The 25,942-nt window shown below is 41.6% G+C and overlaps 1 protein-coding gene across 1 annotated transcript in view; it reads right to left on the bottom strand.

Annotated features, from left to right (window-relative positions):
* cacna1hb (calcium channel, voltage-dependent, T type, alpha 1H subunit b) overlaps nucleotides 1-23,170 on the bottom strand; it is a gene marked incomplete at its 5' end in the record, with an annotated part of 53,237 nt that extends 30,067 nt beyond the window's left edge. The window contains 7 exons of the mRNA XM_079615679.1: nucleotides 336-993; nucleotides 3,736-3,828; nucleotides 4,460-4,772; nucleotides 17,207-17,366; nucleotides 18,347-18,444; nucleotides 20,324-20,457; nucleotides 23,078-23,170. Coding sequence (XP_079471805.1) covers nucleotides 336-993; nucleotides 3,736-3,828; nucleotides 4,460-4,772; nucleotides 17,207-17,366; nucleotides 18,347-18,444; nucleotides 20,324-20,457; nucleotides 23,078-23,170 — 1,549 coding nt within the window. The remainder of the gene's footprint in view (nucleotides 1-335; nucleotides 994-3,735; nucleotides 3,829-4,459; nucleotides 4,773-17,206; nucleotides 17,367-18,346; nucleotides 18,445-20,323; nucleotides 20,458-23,077) is intronic.
* Nucleotides 23,171-25,942: the final 2,772 nt, after the last annotated feature.

Raw genomic sequence — 25,942 nt, 5'->3', positions numbered from 1 at the left:
TAGACCGAGTGTGTGTTTGTGCAGACGGTTCCCTCAATTCAATTTGGAATTATTAGGGCATGACAAGTGCGCACAGCTAAAGAAAAAAAAAAGTATTTCATTATCTATGTTATTAAGTTAAAACCCCAGAGACAGAATTTACTTTTAATCCACAACCCAGAGTCAAGACAGCAGGCCCAAAACACTTCAGTTTTTGAATTGTAATTGCATCATTTCTACTTAATAAGTTTTACAGTATGTACAGTGGCCCAAAAAGTATTTGTACCTTTAAGCCACAATTAATATATGAATGTAATAGCATTAGATAACAAAATACAGCTTATCTGTGTTCTTACCGTGCTGCAACTTGTAAGTATCATGGTATCCACTACAAACAGAGATCTTCCTGCCATAGAGTCCATGATGGAAAGCTGGTGCTTTGACTCCTCCGGCCGAGTGTGCGCGAGTATGTGAGTTTGTGTACATTTTGGAGGGCAGGATGGTGGGATAGTTCATACCGAGCCTCAAACCCTTTAAATTTTGAAGTGCAAGTGGGAGTGATGGCGACTTTTTGGAATTTTGTGTGTCTCTATCGAGATGAAGGGTCTTCATTTCTATGCCATTGCTGAGGTAATGTTGATTCTGATGGGGGGGATGATAATGCAGCATACAGTATTGGGTCGGACCCATCTTTGCTCCATTGTCACTCCAATATCCATTAGTCCCACCCACTGAGAGGGAGCTGCTGGGATTGGCCACGCCCCCGTGTTTTTTAGGGCATAATTCGCCATAGAGGCGCGCGGCGTGACGGCAAAGTTTACGGCAAACGTGGGCGAGATACTTCAGCATTTCTTCGTAGCAGGATCCTGGTTCGTTCAAGCTACCTAAGGTGGATTCATTACTGCGGAAACGTGCTCGCTGCTCCTTCATCAGCTGGTTCTCGCGTTGTTTGGTCTCGGAGAACTGTGTTGCAATGACGACCAGGCACAGGTTGATCATGAAGAAGGAGCCTACCTGCGGACAAATCAGAGATGTTGAAAACAATAGTTCAAAAACATTACAGGATCACGAATGGACACTGCAAATACCTTGCTACAAGTATACTGATGTTTTGTCACTGGGTATTCATGCACATTTCAGGACACTGATCTTTCTTTTGTCTTTTTATCAATAATATTATAATTTTGCACGGCGAATGTGATGTGTATGAAGGGTATCCCCTCTGAATGATGTTCACTGCTTTTAATATTTTAAACTGTAAAAATATTTTACAATATTACTATGTTTATTGTATTACTATGTAAATTAATGCAGCCTTGGAGAGCCTTCTTTCATAAACATTAAAAAAATCTTACAAATCCGAAACTTTTGAACAGTAGTGTAAGTTAAACTAATGGATAAAATGTTTACTTTCTAAATAGGGCAAGTAGTTTTTTAAGTTTGCATATTTTAGTAATTTTTTTTATGTATTTAACTAAAATACAGACTAAAATATTCCACATTTAAAGGTGCAGTGAGCAATTTCTGAAAAACACTGTTGATATTTGAAATTCAGTGTTGGGGAAAGTTACTTTTAAAAGTAATGCGCTACAATATTGCTTTACTCACTAAAAAAAGTAACTAATAGCATTACTTAGTTACTTTTTATGAAAAGTATAACTATAAGTACATTACTTCTGCATTACTTTTTTTCACCAGCTTGTTTATTTTTTAATATCAAAAAAAGTACTGTTTTTGGCAAATGTAAAATTGATTTCACATTTGCTGTGAAAGGGCCAAGCCTCAGGCTGAGGGAAATGCAAACTCACACCTGTACAGTAGAGGGCGCAGCTCAAACAAACCTTTAAGCTGTGCTGCCATTCTGGATTGCAGAGGAATATGATGCAGGAGAAAAATGTTCAACACTCTTACTTCAGCAATAGCAAAAAAATATATACTTGTAATGCATTTCCGCCAACACTGTTGAAATCAACCCAAACAAACTCACCCCTCCCTTCATTGGTTCGCCCCCCAACTGCACATACACGCAATGCAAGATTGGATGTCTCTTTATTACAGCTGAAGAGAAGCAAAATAATGCTTTGTGCATAATCATATCTTGGTTCTTTAAAACATAGCTTCCCGCTTCGGTCTCTCCAGCACTGGAAAACTTTTCTAATATTACCGCAGGTCCTAAAGCTTTTGCCTGATCAAAGCCTTTCTTTTTCCAGTGATATTCCTCTAACCTTTTCTCTTTTGTAATGTCTCTCAGCCATCTCTCTTTCAACAGTCTTTCTTTAAATCTCCCTCTCTTTCTTCCCCCATCATGAGTGGACACGCCCCCTACTGCTGATTGGCTCACTCTCGCTCTTCCCCCATCATGAGTGGACACGCCCCCTACTGCTGATAGGCACACTCTCTCTCCTCCCCATCATGAGTGGACACGCCCTCTACTGCTGATTGGCTCACCCTCTCTCCTCCCCATCATGAGTGGACACGCCCCCTACTACTGATAGGCTCACTCTCTCTCCTCCCCATCATGAGTGGACACGCCCCCCTACTGCTGATTGGCTCACTCTTGCCCCTCCCCCATCATGAGTGAACACGCCCCCTACTGCTGATTGGCTCACTCTTGCTCCTCCCCCATCATGAGTGAACACGCCCCCTACTGCTGATTGGCTCACTCTTGCTCCTCCCCCATCATGAGTGAACACGCCCCCTACTGCTGATTGGCTCACTCTTGCTCCTCCCCCATCATGAGTGAACATGCCCCCTACTGCTGATTGGCTCACTCTCTCTTCCCCATAATGAGTGAACACGCCCCCTACTGCTGATTGGCTCACTCTTGCTCCTCCCCCATCATGAGTGAACACGCCCCCTACTGCTGATTGGCTCACTCTTGCTCCTCCCCCATCATGAGTGAACACGCCCCCTACTGCTGATTAGCGCACTCTCTCCTCCCCATCATGAGTGAACACGCCCCCTACTGCTGATTAGCGCACTCTCTCTTCTTCCCCATCATGAGTGAACACGCCCCCTACTGCTGATTGGCTACAAGTGTGTTGTGCTGCTCGGTCCGATCCACTTTCAACAGAATTTCTCAGAAATCACTTTCTGGGCCTTTAATTGTACATTTAGAAGTAAAACCTTTGCTTTTAGCTTTTCAAATTGGCTGATGAAATCAAGAGCCAAAGGACATATTCTCAATTACTGTAAGTACATTTCATGAACAAACTGTGCAAGTCGACTTGTTTAATCACAATTTTGTCACAGTCTCTGAGTAAGTCTCTAGGACACACCAGACTGAAACCTCTTATTATAATTGGTTAAGTGTAAAATTCAGCTGCACATGATTTTATAGTTGCTTATATAGTTGTTAATAGACTGACCACTGACCTTGGTTGAACTCAATGATTAAAAAGAATATGATTTGGCTTGTTAGTTCAATAAGACAGGAAATTGTATTTAACACAATGATAGATTTACACAATGATGTACTTTAAGGGTGTAAGCTTGTAAGGTGTAAAAAGTGTGTTTTTCTCCTCTGCAGTGTAACTGAGCACAAGCATTTAGTTTCATTAGTGCTCAATCACAAATTCTCCAAAATGATGACAGAATTAAAATTTTAATCTCTTTAAGTATAGTTATCAAGTGAAATGACTCCAGTAATTTACATCTTGATGATAGCAAAAACCACTTCCATGCAACTAATGAAAGACTCCAGCAGAGGTTAAACGAGAGGAAGATGTATCCATTAATTAATTACTGCGCACTTACAATGATAAGGAAGATGAAATAGATGAAGTTGTAAAAGGAATGTGCATCCATGACATAATACATGATATCCACCCATCCCTCTAAGGTGATGACCTGATGAGAGAACAGAAACAGGATCATAAAGGTTACGACATCCGCAAAAGCAAGTACCGCTGAAAATATAGCCATTCTCTCAAGTGTCAACAAAAGGACATCTTCCAATATTGTTCATCGCTTACAGAAAACTAGGTCAGGAAACACTATGGAATGATAAACGTCATGCTGTGGTCAATTGGATTTACTCTGAAACCTGATAAATGTCCATGCACATTCCCAATCAGATTAGTAAAGAATATGATAAATATTGTTGCACCTAAAGATTAGATCAGAATGGAACATGATTTCCTGGGACAGATAAGTTGGTTAATGATGTAATAGGATTCACTCTCGCTGTAGCCCTTGGCAACCATTCACTTCATTTACCAACTCTGAAAGTAAGTGTCTCTCTGTGCCAAAAGGATATGTGAGGATAAAATATATCACCGCCTGCCAGGCTTAATATATACTCAGCGAAAATTGTAATGCACAACTTGGAGCGGATGTCTAACACGCAAGTAGAGAAAAATAGAAAGTCTTGAACTGCCTTGCAAATAAATGATGACTTTGCTTTTTCATTTTTTTTTTTACATAAACTCATTCTATACTCTTTAAATCTGTTTGCCAGCTCACAAACACGCATACACACCTGAAAGATAGCAATCCATGCATATCCAATGTTATCAAAGTTGATAGCCCCCTTATGGGGATTGTGTTCGCTTGCTTCGCAGTTGTTGTAGTACATGTTCCAGTTCACACATCCATGATGAGGCGGCTCTTTAAAAACCAGATCTGTGACATCATCAGGCGTGAGTTCACAATCAGCCCCTCCCACTCTGCGTTTGGGGATATTGTAGCAGTGCAACATTCCGTTCTCCCGAACGGTGGAGCAAATGAAGGGGATGTCGTCCGTTTCTTCCAGTCTGTAGTATTCGCTCACAGACTCTGAAACATTATACAGCCTGCAGACAGACCACATGTAGGTTAGGGAGAAACACACACACTGTGCAGGGTTATTATCGTGAACTAAAACAAATACTTTCGCTACTTACTTAAAAATAAAATAAACATTAAATAAAAAAAATTTATATAAAAAAAAAAAAATACAGTATATAAATATAATGTCAGCTTATTTTATATCAGCTTGTTGTCAAGGCAGCATTTCTAATTTTTGTTTAGTTTAAGTGAAAAAAAAACCCTCAACAAAAACAAATGAAAAGCTAAATGAACTTCTTAAAACTACATTTTATACATTTGACGTTTAAAAATAATTTATATGTATTATTCCAAAAAATTATATATATATATAAGCAGTGTTGGGGAAAGTTACTTTTAAAAGTAATGCATTACAATATTGCGTTACTCCCTTAAAAAGTAACTAATTGCATTACTTAGTTACTTTTTTAGAAAAGTAATGTGATACGTTACTTTTGCGTTACTTTTTTTCCCCACCTGGGCTAGGCTTGTTTTTTTATAACACAAAAGTTATATTTTTGGGCAAATGTAAAGACCCTTTCACACCAAAAGTGAAATAATAATCCTCAGACTGAAGGAAGTGTGTACAGTAGAGGAAAGCAAATAAGCAAACCTTTCTATCCATCTATAGTCATTTTTGCTTATTTAACTGAATCAAAATAAACTTTAATCGAAGGTCAGAAGCAAGTACATTGGTCAATAAAGTGAGATTAAATGCATAAAAATGTATGTTTTATTTAGCATATTTAGTTATTGGAGGTTTGCATAGTATTCTGATTCTGCATTTCACTGATTTTATTCATTTTGAGGAATATTGAATATTTTTTGGTGTGTGCAAGTGAGATGAGTAAATGCTCACATTTACTCTAGAACTACAATAAGCATATTCACACACACACACACTTTGATTTGTCTCAACATGAGGACAGGAGAGCTGTCAGTCAATAAATGGGAAAACAAAGTAACTTGTGTTACTTATTTGAAAAAGTAACTCAGATATTTTGTCGTAAATTTTAAAAGTAATGCGTTACTTTACTAGTTACTTGAAAAAGTAATCTGATTACGTAACGTCTCGGTTACGGATGTAACCCTCGTTCCCTGAGTAGGGAACGGAGACGTTACGTCGAATGACGACGAATGGGGTTCGCTTAGAAGCCTATCCTCTTCGAATATTAATAAAACGAGCCAATGGCAAGCAAATGCCATGGGTCTGCTGAATTTGCATAGCGTAACTCCGCCCCACTCTGTGGGTATATAAGGAAGTGAGCCGGCAACATGCAGATATGTTTCTTCGCTGAAGGAGCCAAGCTGAACTAGGCTGTTCCAGCGGTACAGCGGAAGTGGCAGGAAGACGTAACGTCTCCGTTCCCTACTCAGGGAACGAGGGTTACATCCGTAACCGAGACGTTCCCTTTCGTTGTCACTTCGAGTTACGTCGAATGACGACGAATGGGGTTCCCAGTCCAATCACGCCACCTCGGCTGTCTTCCAGTGCCCTGCGTAAGTCTGAGCTCCCTGTCGTGAGACTAGCACGGACGAAGGACTCCTACTTAACACAGGAATACCAAGGTACACTGGGAAGCATATCACAGTGGAAATATGCAATCAGTGCCCGCCCGAAGGGGGGGGACTTAAAAAACACACATATGACCCGGAAGGGGGTGCATACGAGAACACTGGGGTGTCCAGCCCGTAGGGTGGAGTATTTCAACCCCAGGGGTGGCAGACTGGCTTGCCAAGGGAAAGACACATGCTCGAGAGAGGCTTACAGTGGAAATACACACGTGGGGGTCGCCCAGAGGGGGAACCATGCACATGGTGGCACCTAGCCAACGCGAAAGCTGCCGGAGGCATAACTCTGGCGTTGACGTCAACAGCGCTGGAGGAACTCAGGGCTTATGAGGCTCACCTGAGGAATATCGCACGTATCCAGTCCGTGGAGTGGAATGGCGAGCAAGCGAAGACACCTGAGCGGGTCCTAGCACCGGCTGGTGAAGCGAGTACTCGGGAGGACACTGGCTCCACTCGGAGATTGTAGAATCTGGCGAATGTGTTGGGTGTCGCCCAGCCTGCAGCTCTGCAGATGTCTGTTAGCGAGGCGCCATGCGCTAGAGCCCAAGAGGAGGCCACACTCCGGGTGGAGTGGGCCGTCACACCAAGGGGGCACGGTCGACCTTGCTGCTGGTAAGCCAAAGCAATGGCGTCCACTATCCAGTGAGACAACCTTTGCTTGGAGAGAGCCTTTCCCTTCAGCTTCCCACCATAACAGACAAAGAGCTGGTCTGAGGTCCTGAAACACTGCGTTCTGTCTACGTAAGCACGGAGGCGCGTACTGGACAGAGCAATGCCAAGGCTGGGTCTGCCTCCTCCAGGGGCAGCGCTTGCAGGTTCACCACCTGGTCCCGGAAGGGAGTGGTGGGAACCTTGGGCACATATCCAGGCCGGGGTCTCAGGATCACGTGAGAAAAGGCCGGCCCGAATTCCAGGCACGCTTCGTCTACAGAAAATGCGTGCAGGTCCCCTATCCTCTTGATGGAGGCCAAAGCAACCAGGAGTGCTGTCTTAATTGACAGGAACTTAAGCTCCACTGATTGCAGAGGCTCAAAGGGAGCACTCTGCAGGGCAGTTAGTACCACTGAGAGGTCCCAAGAGGGAACGAGAGGAGGGCGAGGAGGCTGTAGTCTCCTCGCTCCTCTCAGGAACCTGATGACCAGGTCGTGCTTTCCCACGGACTTACCATCAACTGCATCGTGATGTGCGGCGATAGCGGCAACATATACTTTCAGGGTGGAGGGAGACAGCCTTCGCTCCAACCCATCCTGCAGGAAGGAAAGCACGACACTGATCGGGCATGATCTGGGGTCTTCTGAGTGAGAAGAGCACCAAGAGACGAAGAGGTTCCACTTCAACGCGTAGGCATGTCTAGTGGACGACGCTCTAGCGGAAGTGATGGTAGCCACCACCGCTGGTGGTAGGGTACTCAAACCTGCCTCGTCCCGTCCAGGAGCCACACGTGGAGGTTCCAAAGATCGGGACGAGGGTGCCAAGGGGTGCCCCGTCCCTGAGAAAGGAAGTCCTTCCTCAGAGGAATTGGCCAGGGAGGTGCTGTCGCGAGGAGTACAAGTTCGGAGAACCAGGTTCGGGTGGGCCAGTGCGGCGCAACCACTATGACCTGCTCCTCGTCCTCCCTGATCTTGTACAGGGTCTGTGCAAGAAGGCTCACTGGGGGAAACGCATACTTGCGGAGGCCCCGGGGCCAGCTGTGCGCCAGAGCGTCCGTGCCGAGCGTGCCCTCGGTCAGGGAGTAAAACTGGGCGCAGTGGGACGAGTCGTGGGAGGCAAACAGGTCTACCTGTGCGTCCCCGAACTGATCCCAAATCAGCTGGCCGCCTGGGGATGGAGTCTCCATTCTCTCGGAAGAGGCTGAAGCCGTGAGAGCTCGTCGGCTGCACAGTTCAGGTCTCCCGGAAAATAATGGCTCGAAGCGACCTCAGATGCTTCTGACTCCATATGAGGAGGTGGCGGGCGAGTTGCGACATACGGCGGGAGCGTAGACCACCTTGTCGGTTGATGTACGCTACTGTCACGGTATTGTCTGATGGGACTAGTACGTGCTGGTTCTTGAGCAGCGCCCTGAAGCGGTGCAGAGCGAGACGTACTGCCAGCAACTCGAGGCAATTGACATGCCATAGGCGGTGGGGTCCTGTCCAGGAGCCCGCGGCAGCATGTCCATTGCACATGGCGCCCCAGCCCGTGGAGGAGGCATCCGTTGAGACAACAACATGCCTGGAAACTCGTTCTAAGGGCACTCCGGCCCGAGAAAGCTGAGATTCGTCCACGGGGTGAAGGTCTGATGGCAGGTCGGAGTAACTGGTACTCGGAACGTGCCCTGACGCCATGCCCACCTCGGGACTCGATCGCAAAGCCAGTGCTGAAGCGGTCTCATATGAAGCAATCCGAGCGGCGTTGCCGCGGCTGCAGATGCCATATGCCCCAGGAGCCTCTGAAAAAGTTTCAGTGGAACCGCACTCTTGCCCTCAAATTGTCTCAGGCAAGTCGGCAGTGACTGCGCGCGCTCGCTCGTAAGCTGCGCGCACATGGCGACCGAGTCGAATTTCCTACCGAGAAAAGAGATCCTCTGCACGGGGCAAAGTTTGCTCTTCTCCCAGTTGACCCGAAGGCCCAGACGGGCTAGGTGCCGGAGCACTAGGTCCCTGTGTTCGCAACCCTGGTCCGAGAGTGAGCTAGGATTAGCCAGTCATCGAGATAATTCAGGATGCGAACCCCGTGCTGCCGTAGCGGCACAAGGGCTGCCTCGACGATCTTCGTGAAGACGCGAGGAGACAGGGCCAACCCGAATGGGAGAACTGCGTACCGGTATGCCTGCCCCTCGAAAGCAAACCGCAAGAACGGTCTGTGACGAGAAAAAATGGAGACATGAAGTAGGCGTCCTTCAGGTCGATCGCTGCAAACCAATCCTGTGGCTGCACACATTCGAAAATGCGCTTGGCCCTGAGCCTCTTGAACGGAAGCCTGTGAAGGGAACGGTTCAAGACGCGCAGATCCAGGATTGGCCGTAACCCACCGGATTTCCTGGGGACAATGAAGTAGGGGCTGTAGAAGCCGGACCTCATTGCGGCTGGAGGGACAGTCTCGATCGCACCCTTCGCCAGCAGGGTGGCGACCTCCGCACTCATGACAGGGGCATTGCCACCGACCATAGTGAAGCGGACTCCCCTGAAGCGGGGAGGAGACCGTGCGAACTGAATCGCATAGCCGAGCCTGATGGTTCGCGCGAGCCAGCGGGACAGGGGGGAAGCTCTAACCAGGCTCCCACGGACTGTGCCAGCGGGGTCATGCGAACGACAGACGTCCCCCCGGGGGTGCAGCGAAGCGGAATGACCGGCCCAGACGTGGGTGGCATAGCGGCCCGGTGTGGGGGCACGGTCATTAGCCGCGTCCTGCCAGAGGAGGCCAGGGAAGGACCAGCGTTCCACAGGGGCGTGCTCTGGCAGGGGTCTGGCGACAGAGGGGGACGAGAGTGGCGAGGCCCGTGAGCGTGCGCACTGTCATCCGAGAACTCTGTGACAGAGGAGGGCGAGAGTGGCGGGACCCGAGGGTGGCGCGCACTGTCGTCCGAGAACTCTGTGTGCTCAGAGATGGGAGAGACAGTTCTTTGGAAAAAGAGGTTTTCCCCCCGGCCCTCCACCGGGGGAAGGAGTGGCCCTGCAACCACCTCCTAGAAAGAACTGCAACCCATCTCTGAGCTGCCCGTAACGGGAGCACCGCATTGCTGCGGGGCTGGTACGGGCTGGGGCGCCTTCCTGCGACTACCTCCACGGCACGGCCTGGGTGAAGGGTGCTGCTAGGGCCGGCAGGGAGTGTCGCAGGAGGGCGCCCTCGGCGGCAAGCGGAATGAGGCAGCTGAGCCGGCGGCTGAGCAGCTGGCCGCGGGATCAGAGCCTCAGTCTGCTCTGGGCAGCCGAGAACTCTGGGCAGAGTCCTCGACTGCGCCGCCGAGGAGGCCAGTCTGGGATATGGGGAGTTGAGGAAGCGGGTTCACTCAGCCTCGCCCATATCAACCAGACTAAGCCAGTTTTTGTCTCTGGACCACATATGTGGACATCACCTGACCCAGGGAGCGTGTGGTCACCTTCGTCGCCCGTAGAGCGAGGTCGGTGGCGGCACGCAGCTCTTGCAAGAGCCCTGGACCAGCCCTACCCTCGTGCATTAGCAATGAGCACCCCTGGCCTGGTAGACCTGAAGGATGGGCATAGCATGCAGTGAGGTGGCAGCCAGCCCCGCAGCTCTATAGATCTCTGCCACCGGAGTAGACAAAAACCTACATGCTTTGGGGTGGGTGGGTGCTTAGGGCCGCCACGCCAGTGGAGGCGCTGTGGGGACACAGTTGTGTTGCCACAGAACACTCCATAGGGGGAACCCCAGTGTACCCACTGGCCGCGACCTCATCGAGGGCAGAGAAGGCGGAAGAGGCCGCTGAGTAATCTCATGACCTCTTCATGCACGTCCAGGAAGAAAGGAATTGGGGGCGGGCCGACGTGTGCCGGTGCGTCCCCAAAAACCGATCATCAGCCTTAAGCACTTGGGACATGGCAGAGTGTTCCACACAAGCCCAAATGCTCGCGACTGCCCGGGGAAGCATGGCAGAGTTCTGGTTCAGACTCGGGCAATGCTGGCACACCCGGAGGAGGCAGCACAGCCGAGTCTTCTCCAGCGTACTCACGCCCACCTTGTGATGCGGCGATAGACAAGATTTCATCTGCCGGGGCATCGAATGAAATGCTGGACCAGCCCGCGACCTCTGGCCGGGACTGGTCAGCGATCCCATCCGGATACCACACGGGTTGCAATGTGAAGAGGAGTGTGTGGACCGAGGATAGATCGTCGGGTTGGTTCCACACAGCAGCCTCTGATCACCCTGGCCACCAGCCGAAGTATTCCCTCTTGCGGAGAGAATAGATCGGGGTGTGGATGAGGGGACTCTCTCTCGAGGAGGTCATCGAGTCTCGATCGTTACATCGCGATGGTCATGTCCCCGCAATGAGAACATGACGCATCCACGAACGCTGTCTGTGCGTTTGCCCAAACACATCAGACAGCGTCCGTGCCCATCAGCTGATTTAATCTGTGTATCGCACCCAGAAACACACGGGCGAACCGTCTTTAAAAAGACGCGCCGCGTGCAGCTCTTTTAGAGAGATAAAACTCAAACAGCAGTGTTGAAGCGCCCAGGGAGAGACACACGACTGGCAGACCACTGCGCAGATCGGCAGGCAATATGAAGCTCGCTGGAATTCGCCGTCACACCAACACTTCTGAAGAGTAGCTCGTCTCGAAGAGTGAAGAGAGATGATCTCAGAATGGCTTGTGGAGTGAAGAATGCTCTTGGCTCCGAAAGCGAAAACATATCTGCATGTTGCCGGCTCACTTCCTTATATACCCACAGAGTGGGGCGGAGTTACGCTATGCAAATTCAGCAGACCCATGGCATTTGCTTGCCATTGGCTCGTTTTATTAATATTCGAAGAGGATAGGCTTCTAAGCGAACCCCATTCGTCGTCATTCGACGTAACTCGAAGTGACAACGAAAGGGAACTCGAGTTACTTGTAATGCATTTCCCCCAACACTGTATATAAGACAAAAACACAATAAAATGAACTAAAATGAAAACAAAATATACAAATGACCTATTCAAAATATTGACAAAATTATAATAGTATATCAATTATACAAAAATAGTGTTAAAACTGTTTTTTTTTTTATAATGTGTAATATTTGTGATTGGATTTTTACTGAATAAAGATTTCCATAGTTCTTTAAAGATAGAAATCAGCTCAGAAAATTAAACTCTACGTCTGGTACTTTCCACAAATTCTATGATTTATTGTGAGAACTAACACATATCTAACATAAAACTGGCATGACAATATCTAGTTTTAAACACATCAAAAGTCTGATTAAATTGGCGATTTGATCTGTTTTTGTCTTTTCTGTTGCATCCAACTATTTCAATTATTCAACGATATCATCATTTTGTGAAATTCACATTCATTGTAGTAAAACCAGATTTAAATTATTAGTTAATTGATTAATTATTCACATTATTTATTAACTAATATTATTCCAACATGGATTGCCTTGTACAATATTTAATATCTATTTTGACCTTTTGAGGTTAGCAATCAATATTTTGTTGCCTTTATTTATTTATTTGAGCTTATCTAATTTATTCTTTTGCTTTATTTTAAAAAAGACAGCCTTTTGATATAACGCTGTAAAAAACAGTAAATACTACAAAGCTAAATACTGAATGCAAATAGCAAATTAATATTTTGCAAATTGCACTGCATTGCATTAAATTTTGATTTAGCTTTCATATATGAAGTATCTATTTAATATTGTGACAACACAAGCTTAAGACTCCTGTGACTCATTCTAACGGAAGCATCCCTCGGTGACCACCTCAAAGCTACATAATAATGGGTGATAGTGTGGAGCATTTTGTTCTCTGAGCATTTACAAACCATTTGAGCCAAGCGAGCTTCTGCTTTGATCTGTTTCACATCCTGCTTATTAAACTGAGAGCCAGAAGAGCTTTAAGCTGAACTATTAGGTAATCACATCATCTGCAAACATGTTTATATTAGGTTTTAAGAGAGAATGTTAAAGGGGTGGCATAATGCCCTTTTCACAAGATGTAAAAGAAGTCTCTGATTACACATACAGAGTGTGTATGTGAAGTTTGAGCTCAAAATACCCCAGAGATATTTTTATATAGCATGCTAAAAATGTCACTTTTTGTCTGTCCCTTTAAATGCAAATGAGCTGTTGCTCCCGGCACAGGGGGCGGAGCTTTTACCTCTCACACGCACGCACGCACGCACACACACACACACACACTGAACATTTCTAAAACTTTTAGCCTTTTATGCTAACAGGAGTTGGAGAGACTCAAGAAGAAGTGACAACATGTAGAATGCAACAGGACATTTCTGAATGGTTAGTTGATGAATTTAGGTAGCTTATGTGTAGTTATCTTCTAGTCATTGATTAGCATATTCTGTCTTGATCTATAAATCGTGACTTAAAAAAAGGACATTCTATGTAACTCTTATTAATGCACTAAACTCAAAAGAGATTGCTAATTTACTTGACATTTAATAGCAAAATGAACTGCATTGCATTAAAAATGTACATTGTAACAATGTGCTAAAATGATACCTTTAGGGGTACAACAGCTTGTCACTGTGGCAGTAGCCTTAAAAAGACAACGTTGTACCTTATAAACACCTAAAAATTGCATTTTAGGACCCTAAAGTAGCAATTATGTACTTTTATGGTACTAGTTAAATTATGTACTTATTAATACAAATACTCAAAACTTCTAAACATTACAGAACGAGTTGGTATTGTTTTCAAACACGTCAATCAAAATATCTGTCTAAATCATCAATATAAGAGAATGTTGAATAAAATAGCCTGAGAATTGTGTTATTTATCTGAAACTTAAATAACCAACTTTTTTTCCTTATAGCCACCAAAAAAAACAGACCCAATACTACTGCATATACTTTAGGCATTTATCTGCAGATTTATACGCCAGTAAATTCAGAGGACATGGATCCAAACCATAAAATTTATCTGGTTCTAGTTTTGTAGCCTTTTAGATAAAACAATTCCCTCTTTTGTCACACTAAAAGATTGCCCAGAGGTCATCTGTTTTACGAGCTCATGCACTGAATGTATTACACAGATATTCTGCAGTTTAGCAAAGACCTGATAGAAATAAGACACAAATTACCTTTTAAGTTCTGTATTTAATTGCATCGGGGTTCACACTGCTAAGTTTTTTGGAGGATAGCGAGATGTGGGGGTGGAGGGCACTAATATGACTGCTTTTCTCAATTTAATTGGGTTATTAAGAAAGAAAAAAAGAAAGAAAGAAAGGAAGGAAGAAAGAAAAGAAGAAAGAAAGATGCAAGAAAAGTCGATCAAGGCCAGGATAGTTGTTTTTCTTTGTTAAAAATTAATTAAAATTAAAATAGAAAGGAGTGGACTCCCCTATTAGAGTGCCGAATCATGTGGGAAACAAAACTGTCTGCAGGCTCCGAAAACAACGAGTACATGTGCAAACAGACACATTTGCACATCCAATGGGACTCACTTAGACAGAAAGCTATTTTCACACCTGAGAAAGGTGTAATATGACTGGCAATTTCTGTGTGTGTGCCGCAAGCCATGGAAAACATTTATTAACTGGGTCATTCTCTGAATCGAGTGCCTTTCCCAGTGCACGGTGTTTAAGAGCTAATCAATTAGATTGTGACATCTAAAGCCAAATGAATACATTCCAATATACCCTGTGATGTAATTATGCCTTCATAAAGATATCATGGTTTATGATTTTAGTTTCATGTGATATTATAAGCCTTATGTTAAGGTCATGAATCTACAAAGTGCTTCTTATAAAGAAAATGTAATGTCAATATATAAAATCAAGTTTAAGTAGTTTTGTAACAAAATCATGGTAAGAGTGTTACATTTTTTTAATTTGGCCCTAATGATAAAAACGTCTCTTCTGTTTACTTCTCGAAAACATGAATTTTAAGTCGTTAGAGAGAGAATAAAAGGCAAATGCTACCTTTAATAAAAAAAAATTGTCATTAAATGTGAATACTTGCCATTACAGCAAAAAAAAAAAAAAAAAAAAACCACGCATCCACATAAGGAAAGATGAAAAATATTTACAGTGAAAGTTGACATGAGTTATTCATTATTGTTCAAATTATTTTTAAACATACTGTAAGGCATACAATACACCCACTTTGTAGAATTACACAATTAAAAAAAAAAAATCAATAAGAAACGAGACATGATTTTTCTGCGGTAAAGGCCGAATCTTCATTCAATGCAGATAGCAGCGGATGGACTGAAGTGGATATTGCAAGTGTTTTTTGACAGACAATGCAATAAATGTTGTATGCACAAGAGAACCGTGTTTTTAAAAGGGCAGCATCATTTGAGAGAGAAGCATTATTGTAACGGATGTTGGTTGGATAGCGTTGGGCTTTGGGGAAGGGAACTGGAGAGAAGCAGGGATGCACCGGAACGGGTCAAGGCTTCTCTCAGCAGACTGGCTTTCTGGTGTGCAGTACATCAGGGTGGACAGTTGTCAAAATGATTCACTGATGCAAACTGCCTTTATGGATAATCATTATTCAACTTTAATTTGTACACTCTCTATGATCAACGAGGCCCTTATGGCGTGTGTTATGCGAGAATTGATATCTTGTGTCAGCAAACACCAATATAATATAATGCAACATTTATACTTGGGATTGCTGTAATCTGCTAACCTAAATTCCTCATTAAAAGGTACTTCCAGGTCTATTAGTGCAGACAATTTTTTATCACACGTCCCTTAGTTTAGTGTGTACAGTAGCACACCTTCAGTGTTGTCAGTGTACTGACGAGGGAAAGCATATTTTAAATATGCCAAACTTTTTCAGTGGTATAAACAACTCTTTAAGTTTAAAGTCTTTAAGCAGCGTCACTGTGGAGTCGTGAACGCGGATTGACAACAGACCCGGAAGAGAATACAATGCTGAATAAAGTCTTATTTTTTGTTATTTTTGGACCAAAAAGTATTTTCGATGCTTCAAAAAATTCTAACTAACCCACTGATGTCACATGGACTACTTTGATGATGTTTTTATTACGTTTATGGACATGGACAGTATACCGTACATAAATTTTTAATGGAGGGACAGAAATCTCTCGGACTAAATCTAAAATATCTTAAACTGTGTTCCGAAGATGAACGGAGGTCTTACGGGCTTAGAACGACATGAGGGTGAGTCATTAATGACATTATTTTCAATTTTGGGGGAACTAACCCTTTAAGTTACATCCAATATTTCTTGTCATGATCCAGTAAATTCAGAAAACTTGATAACTTTTGGTATATGGATACTGGGCATATCTTTCATACACAACCAGTCAAAAGTTTGGAGTCAATACATTTTTTTTAAAATACTGAATTCTACAATTTAGCAAGTAAGCATTAAATTGATCAAGTGTGGCAGTAAAGACATTTATAATTTAATAAAATATTTATATTTCAAATAAACACTGTTCTTTTAAACTTTCTATTAATCAGAGAATCCTGAAAAAAAGAAGCATGGTCTCCACAAAAATATTAAGCAGCACAACGGTTTTCAACATTGATAATAATAAATGTTTCTTGAGCAGCAAATCAGCATATTATAATGATTTCTGAAGGATCATGTGACACTGAAGACTGGAGGAAGGATGCTGAAAATTCAGCTTTGCCATCACAGAAATAAATTACATTTTAATACAATAGACAACAGGTCTTTTACATTGTAATAATATCTTGGTAAGCATAAGAAGCTTATTTAAAAAAGATTAAAAAGTCTTACAGACTCAAACTTTTGACCGGTAGGACAACTCAACCTACATGAATTACATCATAACCATGAGTTCATCCAAGCAGAAAAGCTGTCATAAACAGGACTATTTAGACGACGTTTAATATAATATCAAACATTTGTGAAAAAACCCACAAAAGTTCTTTAACAAAAATATTGTTTATGTGAAGAGCATTACTGTACACACACTGCTTTTTGGTATTTTTACAGACACAATCAATACTATGAAAATAATATAACAAATTAATTAAAATGGACAGTGGCCTTCAAAACCCACAAAAAGTTATTAATTCATCTAATGAAACAACAAACAGGTTTCACAGAGGAACATATTGGACGCATGCATGCGATCTCAAAGCATTTATTGTTGCAACATTATTCTTGACACCCAGGCATAATTTGCATGTATGGAGCAGCTTGCATTAAAAAGCATTAGTTTTGCACTCACTTTCTGACGTTGCTGTCAAAGAAGCAGCGGTTCCGGAGAAGCCCCGCCCACAGCTGCACGCCGACGATCCCGAAGATGAAGAACACAAAGAAACAAAGCAGCAAGACGTTTCCCAGCATCGGTAAGGTATCCAACAGCAACGTCACCAGGATTCGCATACCTACGAGACACAGACACATGATGTCACAAACGTGCATTTAATAACACGTGCAATGAAGCATCAAAGCCATCGAGGTTCACTACGCATTTACAGATGAGACTCTGTAGTGTTACATTTAACTTTGATAACTCTGATCTGACATCCACATAGTATACTTCATGAACACATTTTCTCAGTGCCTGATGTGTTCAGTAATTGAGCCAAGAAGTGAACACACACACACACACACACACAAACACAAACTTGCGAGGCTTTGGCTAACGCTCGGCGGTTTGAGAATAATCGAATTGGAAACTTAACAGCCATGGGCTCTCACTCCTCACTGAGTCCAAAATCTATTACTGCTTTACTGAACACACACACACACACACACGCGCGCACACACACACACACACACACACACACACACACACACACACACACACACACACACACACACACACACACACACACACACACACACACACACACACACACACACACACACACACACACACACACACACACACACACACACACACACACACACACACACACACACACACACACACACACACACAGCTATAAATGGTAAGAGTGCATGTCAAGAATTTACGGTCTCGTCCTACATTAAACAAAACAGACACTTACTTTCATTGTTGGACTCAATCCATGACTGTAACACACACCAGCACCTCTCTGAAGATGAATAGCATGCGTGTGTGAGTGTTTGTGTATTATTTTGTGGTCCATCAACTATGAGATGTTGGACTGTGGGCACTTAGCTGCAAGAATCAGCGTCAGTGACCATATAATACATCATGGGAGTCTTGTCTACTCTTTGCGTGTGTGAATCTATAAATACAGCAGGCACATCTTTTTTTCAGCACGAGTCCAGATCATTTGCTTTGAATCAATAGCGGGGTTGTAAAACAGTGACAGTACGAGAGAACCGAGAAAGATATACAGATGGAAACAAAGAGAGTGAAAACAGTACTCACTAGGAACTCTGTTGATGGCTCGTAGAGGTCGGAGAACCCGTACGGTTCGGATGGCTGAGAAACTAACATTATGACCATCTAAAGAATACTCCAACATCCTAAAACAAGCAACAGAAATTCATTTAAACAAACTTGAAATGCAACACAACAGGTAATACAGATAATATTGAATATTATATTTTAAAAATATCTAATTAATATAATATAATATAATATAATATAATATAATATAATATAATATAATATAATAGTCATGTGTATAGTCTGTTTTGTTTTAATTTTGACTAATTGCTCATTTTTCCTTAGTTCCTAGTCATCATTAGTTTCTCGGTCTGTCTGTATTTAAGCCTTCGGTTCATTCAGTTCATTGTCCGGAATCATTTTTGTTCTACGTGGTTCTGTTTATTTTATTTCCTGTGTTTTCCTCTATCTTCCAAAAAGTGTTATTAAGGACACTCTTAGTTCGGATTCTCCTAGGTCGAGAAAAAATAAATAAAATAAAAGAATAATAATACAATAAAATAAAATATAAAATAAACAAGGCAGATAATTATATGATTTGATCAGTTTAAATTATATGTAACAAAATATTAATGAGCAGCAGTATTTATCATACTTTAATGCATACATTAATGTTCAAAAGTCTGGGGTCAGTAATGTTTTTTATTTTGATAGATGTCTCTTATGCTCACCAAGTCTGTTTATTTGATGGAAAAATACTGTGAAAACAATATTATTGTGAAAGATTTTTACAATTTAAAATAACTATTTTCTATAGTAATATATTTTAAAATGAATGTAATTTATTTCTGTGATAGTAAAGCTGCATTTTCAGCATCATTACTTCAGTCTTCAGTGTCACATGATCTCTCAGAAATCATTCTAATATGCTGACTTGCTGCTCAAGAAACATTTCTATCAATGTATGAAAACAGTTGTGCAGCTTAATATTTATTTCAGGATTCTTTGATGAATAGAGATTTCAAAAGAACAGCATTTATTTAATTGTTTTGTAACACTGAACAAGTTTTTGCGGACCCTTTTTAATCAATTAAATGCATTCTTGGTGATAAAAAAACCCATTATTTAAAAAAGGTAGTGCATATATTTTTATAGAAACGTTTTAATACATGAAATGCCATAGGAACATCTGTGATGCAGACCAGTGTTGGTCTTGATTCATTGACTCACTGAACAGTTTAAACACAATTCTAACATCACATTTACTACATTAAATTTAAAACAGAGACATCTCTTTCTTACTGCTCTCACACACAGCAGCAAGAGAATATTTAATGCTACTAAATTGATTTCAAATATTTATATGTTCGCCACCCTGAAAAGTGAAGGCCAACGTGAATGTCTAAGCAATTTATACTAGTTAGTGTTGGTTTAGTGCTGTTCTAGCCACACTTTACACCTGACTGACCAACAGAACATTTCTGGTAAAGGAGATTCATGAAGGAAGTTAAGCTAATGAAGAAGTCTAGGGGAAAAACCAGCACACCAGCATCCCAAAGTGCTTTAGAAATGTTTTTCCTTTGTCTGAATTAATGACCAACTTACTCACTCAAGAGTTTTAATGAGTTTTAATGAGTGATCAGGAACTTTAGATTGAGCTGCCTTTTGGAAAGAGAGGAAAACTTGTTGATATCAGTGTCAGTGACAGCAAGTGACAAGAGAGACAAGATACAGACAGACACAGAGACTCTCGCCTGGTGGTAATTGTCATTCATGAGCTTAGCTGTGACACATCGACTTGACATTAGAACTTGACCTGACATTAAAACTGGATTTGACATTAAACAAACACACACACAAATGCACGCACGCACGCACACACACGCACACACACACACACACACACCTTGTAATGGTTAAGAGTTTAATGACTCATCAAATTCTTGGAATCACACACTAATAGTTGACTTTTTAGATGTGAGCGTGGCAGTTTCAGGTTTGTGATCGGTCACTCACCCAGCCATGACGATAAAGAGGTCAAGGCGATTCCAGGTGTCGCCAAGGTAACATTTCGGACCGAATACCCCCAAGGCCACCATTTTTAACACCATCTCCACAGCAAAGAATGCAAAGATGAAGTCATCGAAGGCCTGTAGAGTGAAGAACCGTGAACACATTCAACCACTACATGGAAAAAAGACAAATGACCATGCCATTTATTTCAAGTGCATCTTTATATCGGTCTGATCGAAAATCATGGTCATTGGTTTAAAAACTGTAAACCTCTAAGCTTTTTTTTAAAGTTGACTATGCATAGTTAGTAAACTAAATTATATTTTTATTAACAAAATGTTTTTAGTTTCATCTGAAAATTCGACTTCTATATCATTTAATTTAGCTTTTGTTTATGGTGTGATTAAGTGATTAAAAAGCCCCCCAAAATATTATATTGACCCTCATTATGTAACATTTTGGCTTATGTCTCAAGAAAATAAAGTTTGGTATCACTGAGGCTATGTTTACACGGAAACGATCTGAAGAGAAAACGCAAAAGTGGCGTTGCGTTATCACTTTTTATTCTGCGTTTAGACGAGCGTTATGAGGGGGAAATCTGCGTGCATATGGTGACGCAAAAGTGTGTGAAATTCGATGTAGTGTGCACTCCAGAAGGCTAGGTGGCGATGTGAAGCACTAAAAAGTAAAAGAGCCGCTGACACAGTTTTTCATGTTTAATACAGTAAAGCTGCTGTTTTAACCCTCGGTGATCTTCGCGTGTCGCTCAGAATTAATTTATTTTTTTGTCAATGAAATTAATGCTATTTTAGTTTGATAATGTTTTGTTATTTTCCTGTACTGGTGCATGCCTGTGACGTAAACGCGTACGCGACGCCTTCACTGTCTAGCAGACTTTTGCGTTTTTACCCTTTAGACGGGAACGCGATGGTGGAGCGTTTTTAAGATTTCCACTCTGGAGGGTGGTTTCACTTTTTTGCGTTTTTAAGCCCCAAAAACGCCGTCGCCGTGTAAACGAAAGGCACATCCGATAAAATATTTTTACGTTTTCACCCGCGAGCGTTCTTGTGCAAACAGGGCCTGAATCACAGATCATTTGTGATCTACACAACAAATCTGTTTCTCTTCTAAACTTGTTTTCTTTGCTTTCAATTCATATTCTCTAAAATGTAGTCTACTAGATTACATTATGTAGGGTGAATGTGAACCAATTAGGTGGTCAAAAATTATTTTTTGTCGACATACCTGAAAATGTAGTTCCCATGATGCTTTGCATGGGACTTGCAGGGAAGACTGATAGTGTTTAATGTTCGGTTATGTTGGGATTTAGTATAGCAAAAGCCTGAAAATGCATCATGTCGAATATCCAAAAGATATTCATTCCAATACAAAATATCAGTCCAAGTATGATCTAACTTCACTTTCAACTAACTGATCCCAGGGTGATTATCAGCGGATGTTTGAAACCACAGATTTTCTTTTCTTAATTGATCTCATTTAAAGCAGCGCTTGTCTACTAAATTCACCACCTTCGACACTACATTTCAAGACAATCTCTGTCAGACTTTAAATTGCCTGTTGGGAACAATGTTCCATTATTATGCAGAATCTACAGGTTATTCTCGAGTCGTTGTGGAGAGATTAAAGAACCGTATGTTTCAGAGTCTGTGGCTGATGCTTCATGGTGTCGCTCACAGTTGACTGTCCAGGATCCACATTACAGTTTCACGCCGCTCCGTATGGGAACTTTTCTTCTACTTTACATAATTTTTAACTATATTTTATTGTACAACACTATTAATAATGTGTTTCTTGAAAAGTGTATTTCAACACTTTATCATTTGGTTTTGATATTTTGTTTTCTACAATCCAATAAAACATTTTAAATGTGGCTTACATGTCTAATTCTTCAGGCCAATGTATGTGCTTAAAGTTGTATGTTTTAGTTTTTGAATGCTTTAACCAGCTCAAACAAAACAACAGATAAGATAAATTAATCACAGAGATTAAAATATTTAAAGTGCCCCTATTATGCTATTTCAAAGGTTCCTAATTTTGATTAAGATGTCTCCAACAATAGGTCTAAACGCATCCAAGGTCAAAACCACTTACATTTTCTCATAAGTGCATCATCCCCTCTTTTATCAGTGTCTGAAACGGTTCAATAAAGGATTCAGTCTCTATAAAAACCTCCTTTCTGAGAGCGTGCTCTGCTCTGATTGGTCAGTTGTGATTGATCTACCGCTTACAGCACGTGTCGGAAACCAAACGCCTATTTCAGCTCAGCTTTCCTCAGCACTTGATGCACAGTATACGAACAGTAACAACGGTGTCGGTTTTACTGTCTCAAATCCAGTCAAAGTCCTCATCCTTTGGAACTGACTGGAAAGTGGATTTGCTTTCGCAGCGCAGAAAACAGCATCTTCTCGACATGTCGACAACACGGACCAAACTCTTTCAGTCTCAGCTACAGTGTTTGAGGACGGGTCAAAGTAGATGTTGTCCGTGGGCAGCCAATGAAGACCATAGGCTGGCATTGTGTAGATTTGTTACAAGCCCATTCACAAACGGTTCTTTCATTTGGGAGACAGTAATTCCATTTATCATGTACTTTGAAGCATGAAAAAGCATAATATGGGCACTTTAGTTAATCTAACCATGTGTGTGTGTGTGTGTGTGTGTGTGTGTGTGTGTGTGTGTGTGTGTGTGTGTGTGTGTGTGTGTGTGTGTTTGTGCGTGCGTGTGTGTGTGTGTTACCTGCAGTATGCTGCACCTGTCAGAGTGGCACTCCAGGTCTTGGCAGGGCTGGAACATGCCGAGTGTGATGCAGTTGAGCAGAATCACCAGCATGCTGACTCGCTCAAACCACGTAGAGCTTCAGTTAAGGCCAATACAACTCACAAAGAAAAACAATTTCAAATATTCCTTTCACAGTCTGCGTAAATATCATGTTTCATTTACTCTTGATCTTGGGGTCTTTTCTGAGTAAAATGGTGTGTCTAACCCGATTATGGTGAAATTTTACGAGTTGCCCAATTCGTACGAATGACCTCCCTCTGACCCCGCCCCTAAACCTAACCGTCACTGGGGTTTAGACCAATTCAGTCACAGAAAAAATCAGTCACATTTTACTCACTTCTACGAATTCGTACGAATTGTTCGTGAGATAGTGTTGGAGTTTCTCAACACAGTTTAGCGTTTAAAATCAAAACATACACTATTGTTCAAAAGTTTTTTCCCAGTAAGATTTTTTTGTGATGCAATGCTGAATTTATCATTCTAATATCCTGATTTGCTGTTAAAGAAATATTTCTTATTATTATCAATGTTGAAAACAGTTGCTGCTTAATATTTTGGTGGAAAACGTGATACATTTTCAGAATTCTTTGAATAGAAATGTTTAAAACAGCATTAATTTATTTAAAAATAGATTTTGTGTAACAATGTAAACGTCAATTCAATTTAATGCTGTTACATTGGGGTTGAGTTAAAATAAAGAGCTGGATCTATTTGCAAGCAGTTGTCTTTTTAATCAAAATAAACTAAAAAATGACACTTCTTTAGGTTATCTAGAAAACACAGGATTTTGATTACAGACAAAAACACAGGAAACAGAACAACACCTATTAAAAGACGAGATCTGGCCAAGAGCACCTGAAAATGAGGGCTATACACAAGTGCTGTGTTCGAAATCACCCCCAATACCATCATTCACTATTCTCTACATTCCTCCACTAATATAGTCCACTTGAAGTAGTGAATGAAAACGAGTGAGTGAATATGGACGCGAGCGCACCCGGAAGGGCTGCAGCTTTTGCATAGTTTATGTGTTTGCTGTTTAATAATCATTTGAAACTTAGCGAACTGGCAGCTCCAGTAGTAAGATGAAAAGATTTATCTTGAATTATGTAATAGAAACCAGCATGTATTAACCTTAATTAAACAATTTAATACTCAGTTAAAAAGGAATTTATACCTGTATCATATGATATTACGCTGTAGCCACATTGGACCAGCGGTTTGGATAATGGATGGATGGAAGATTCAGCTGCGGGCGCCATCTTCTGGTCAGACGCAGGAATTAATTCGGTGTGCGACTCTCACAGTGCATTATGGGTATTCTCTTTAGCCGTTGAGCATACATCAGTTCTAGACTCGTTATTGCGGTGCATTGTGGGATTAAATGAGTGCACTCACAAAACCACTGTCTAAAATAGTGCCCTATTTAAGGGTATAGGCGGCGATTTCGCACACAGCCAAGGAAACACTACGGACTAAGCGAGATAACTAACAAGACACAGGTGTATCACATGAGAGCAAATCTAACACTATGGCAACAGATGAACAAAGACTGAACAGAACAGTGCAAAACCAACTCAAAAGCCCTATACGGACAGTAATTGTTTCTCATATGAACGTTCATAAAAACACATTTGCACGGCACCTCAGGGATAAAAGCATTCAGATGGCGATTTATTCATGGCGGAGGAGCGAGTTTTGTGATCCTTGTGAACCCGGAAACGCTGCTCACTTGGTCGGTCACATGATTGTCATCTGTAAATAAAATGGCATATGCTGCAAATAATAAGAATAAGTTCATATTTAGTTTAATAAAAGGAAAATAATATCCTAATTATTTTTTATGATTATTTAAATCTCCTAATTGAAGATAGATGCGCTATAGTTAAAATGCACTCTAAAAAATGCTGGGTTATTTCAAACCAATTTTGAGTAAAATATGGACAAACCCAAATGTTGGGTTAAAAATGTAATTGAAAAATGTAACCCAATGGCTGGGTTTGTCCATATTTTACCCAAAATTGGGTTGAAACAACCCAGCATTTTTTAGAGTGTGGTTTTCTGTCTTGTATTTTATCTCAAAATGATGGATGTGATTTTAAAAATGTGGAAATTAGCGGAAATAAGTTAATATAGCCTCTTATTTACATGGTGGAAGGAAAACACTGAAATTTTGGATTCGGACGGCAATAAAATCACTGACTAGTTCCAGTAAATGCTGAAAATACTTTACGTCCCCATGAGAAACAATTACTGTCTGAATAGGGCTAAAGTCCAACTAATACACAAGCAAAACGTGACTAAACATGAATACATATTTTGCTCAAACTTTTGATTGGTAGTGAATATTATAGTAGAGAAAAGAAGAAACAGAGCAGAGTTAAATAAGGTTTAGTAGAGAAAAGCACAATAATGATACACAATTATATGTATCTGTTTGGATAACTGCTTTTATATTTCCTCATCAACAACTGATTCAAGCATAAAGAATAGAATAGAATAGCTTTTAACACAGAGCTAAAAAAATCAAGTGGAGAAATGAGACTGAGCATGAATAATGTAAGACATTTGTAGATTAATAATTGATTTTGTTCTCAAGATGGTTGAAATAATAGAATTTGGATTGCATAAAAACCCACCATAATTCCTGTTGTTAATAAAATGTCCTTTTGAATACGCTCAATTCCTGTTTGTGACCATAAAACATACAAAATAATAAAATGCAATAAAGCCATTTTGTTTTCATATGCATCTAATTAAAAAACGCAATTACATTCTCACTTTACAGCGCACCGATCTAAACACATACCTGCTGCTGTAAAG

Source organism: Phoxinus phoxinus (genome assembly GCF_949152265.1).
Source record: "Phoxinus phoxinus genome assembly, chromosome: 6".
Classification (NCBI taxonomy): Eukaryota; Metazoa; Chordata; class Actinopteri; order Cypriniformes; family Leuciscidae; genus Phoxinus; species Phoxinus phoxinus.
Note: the sequence above shows the minus strand (reverse complement) of the source record. Positions and strands in the feature narration are given on the sequence as shown.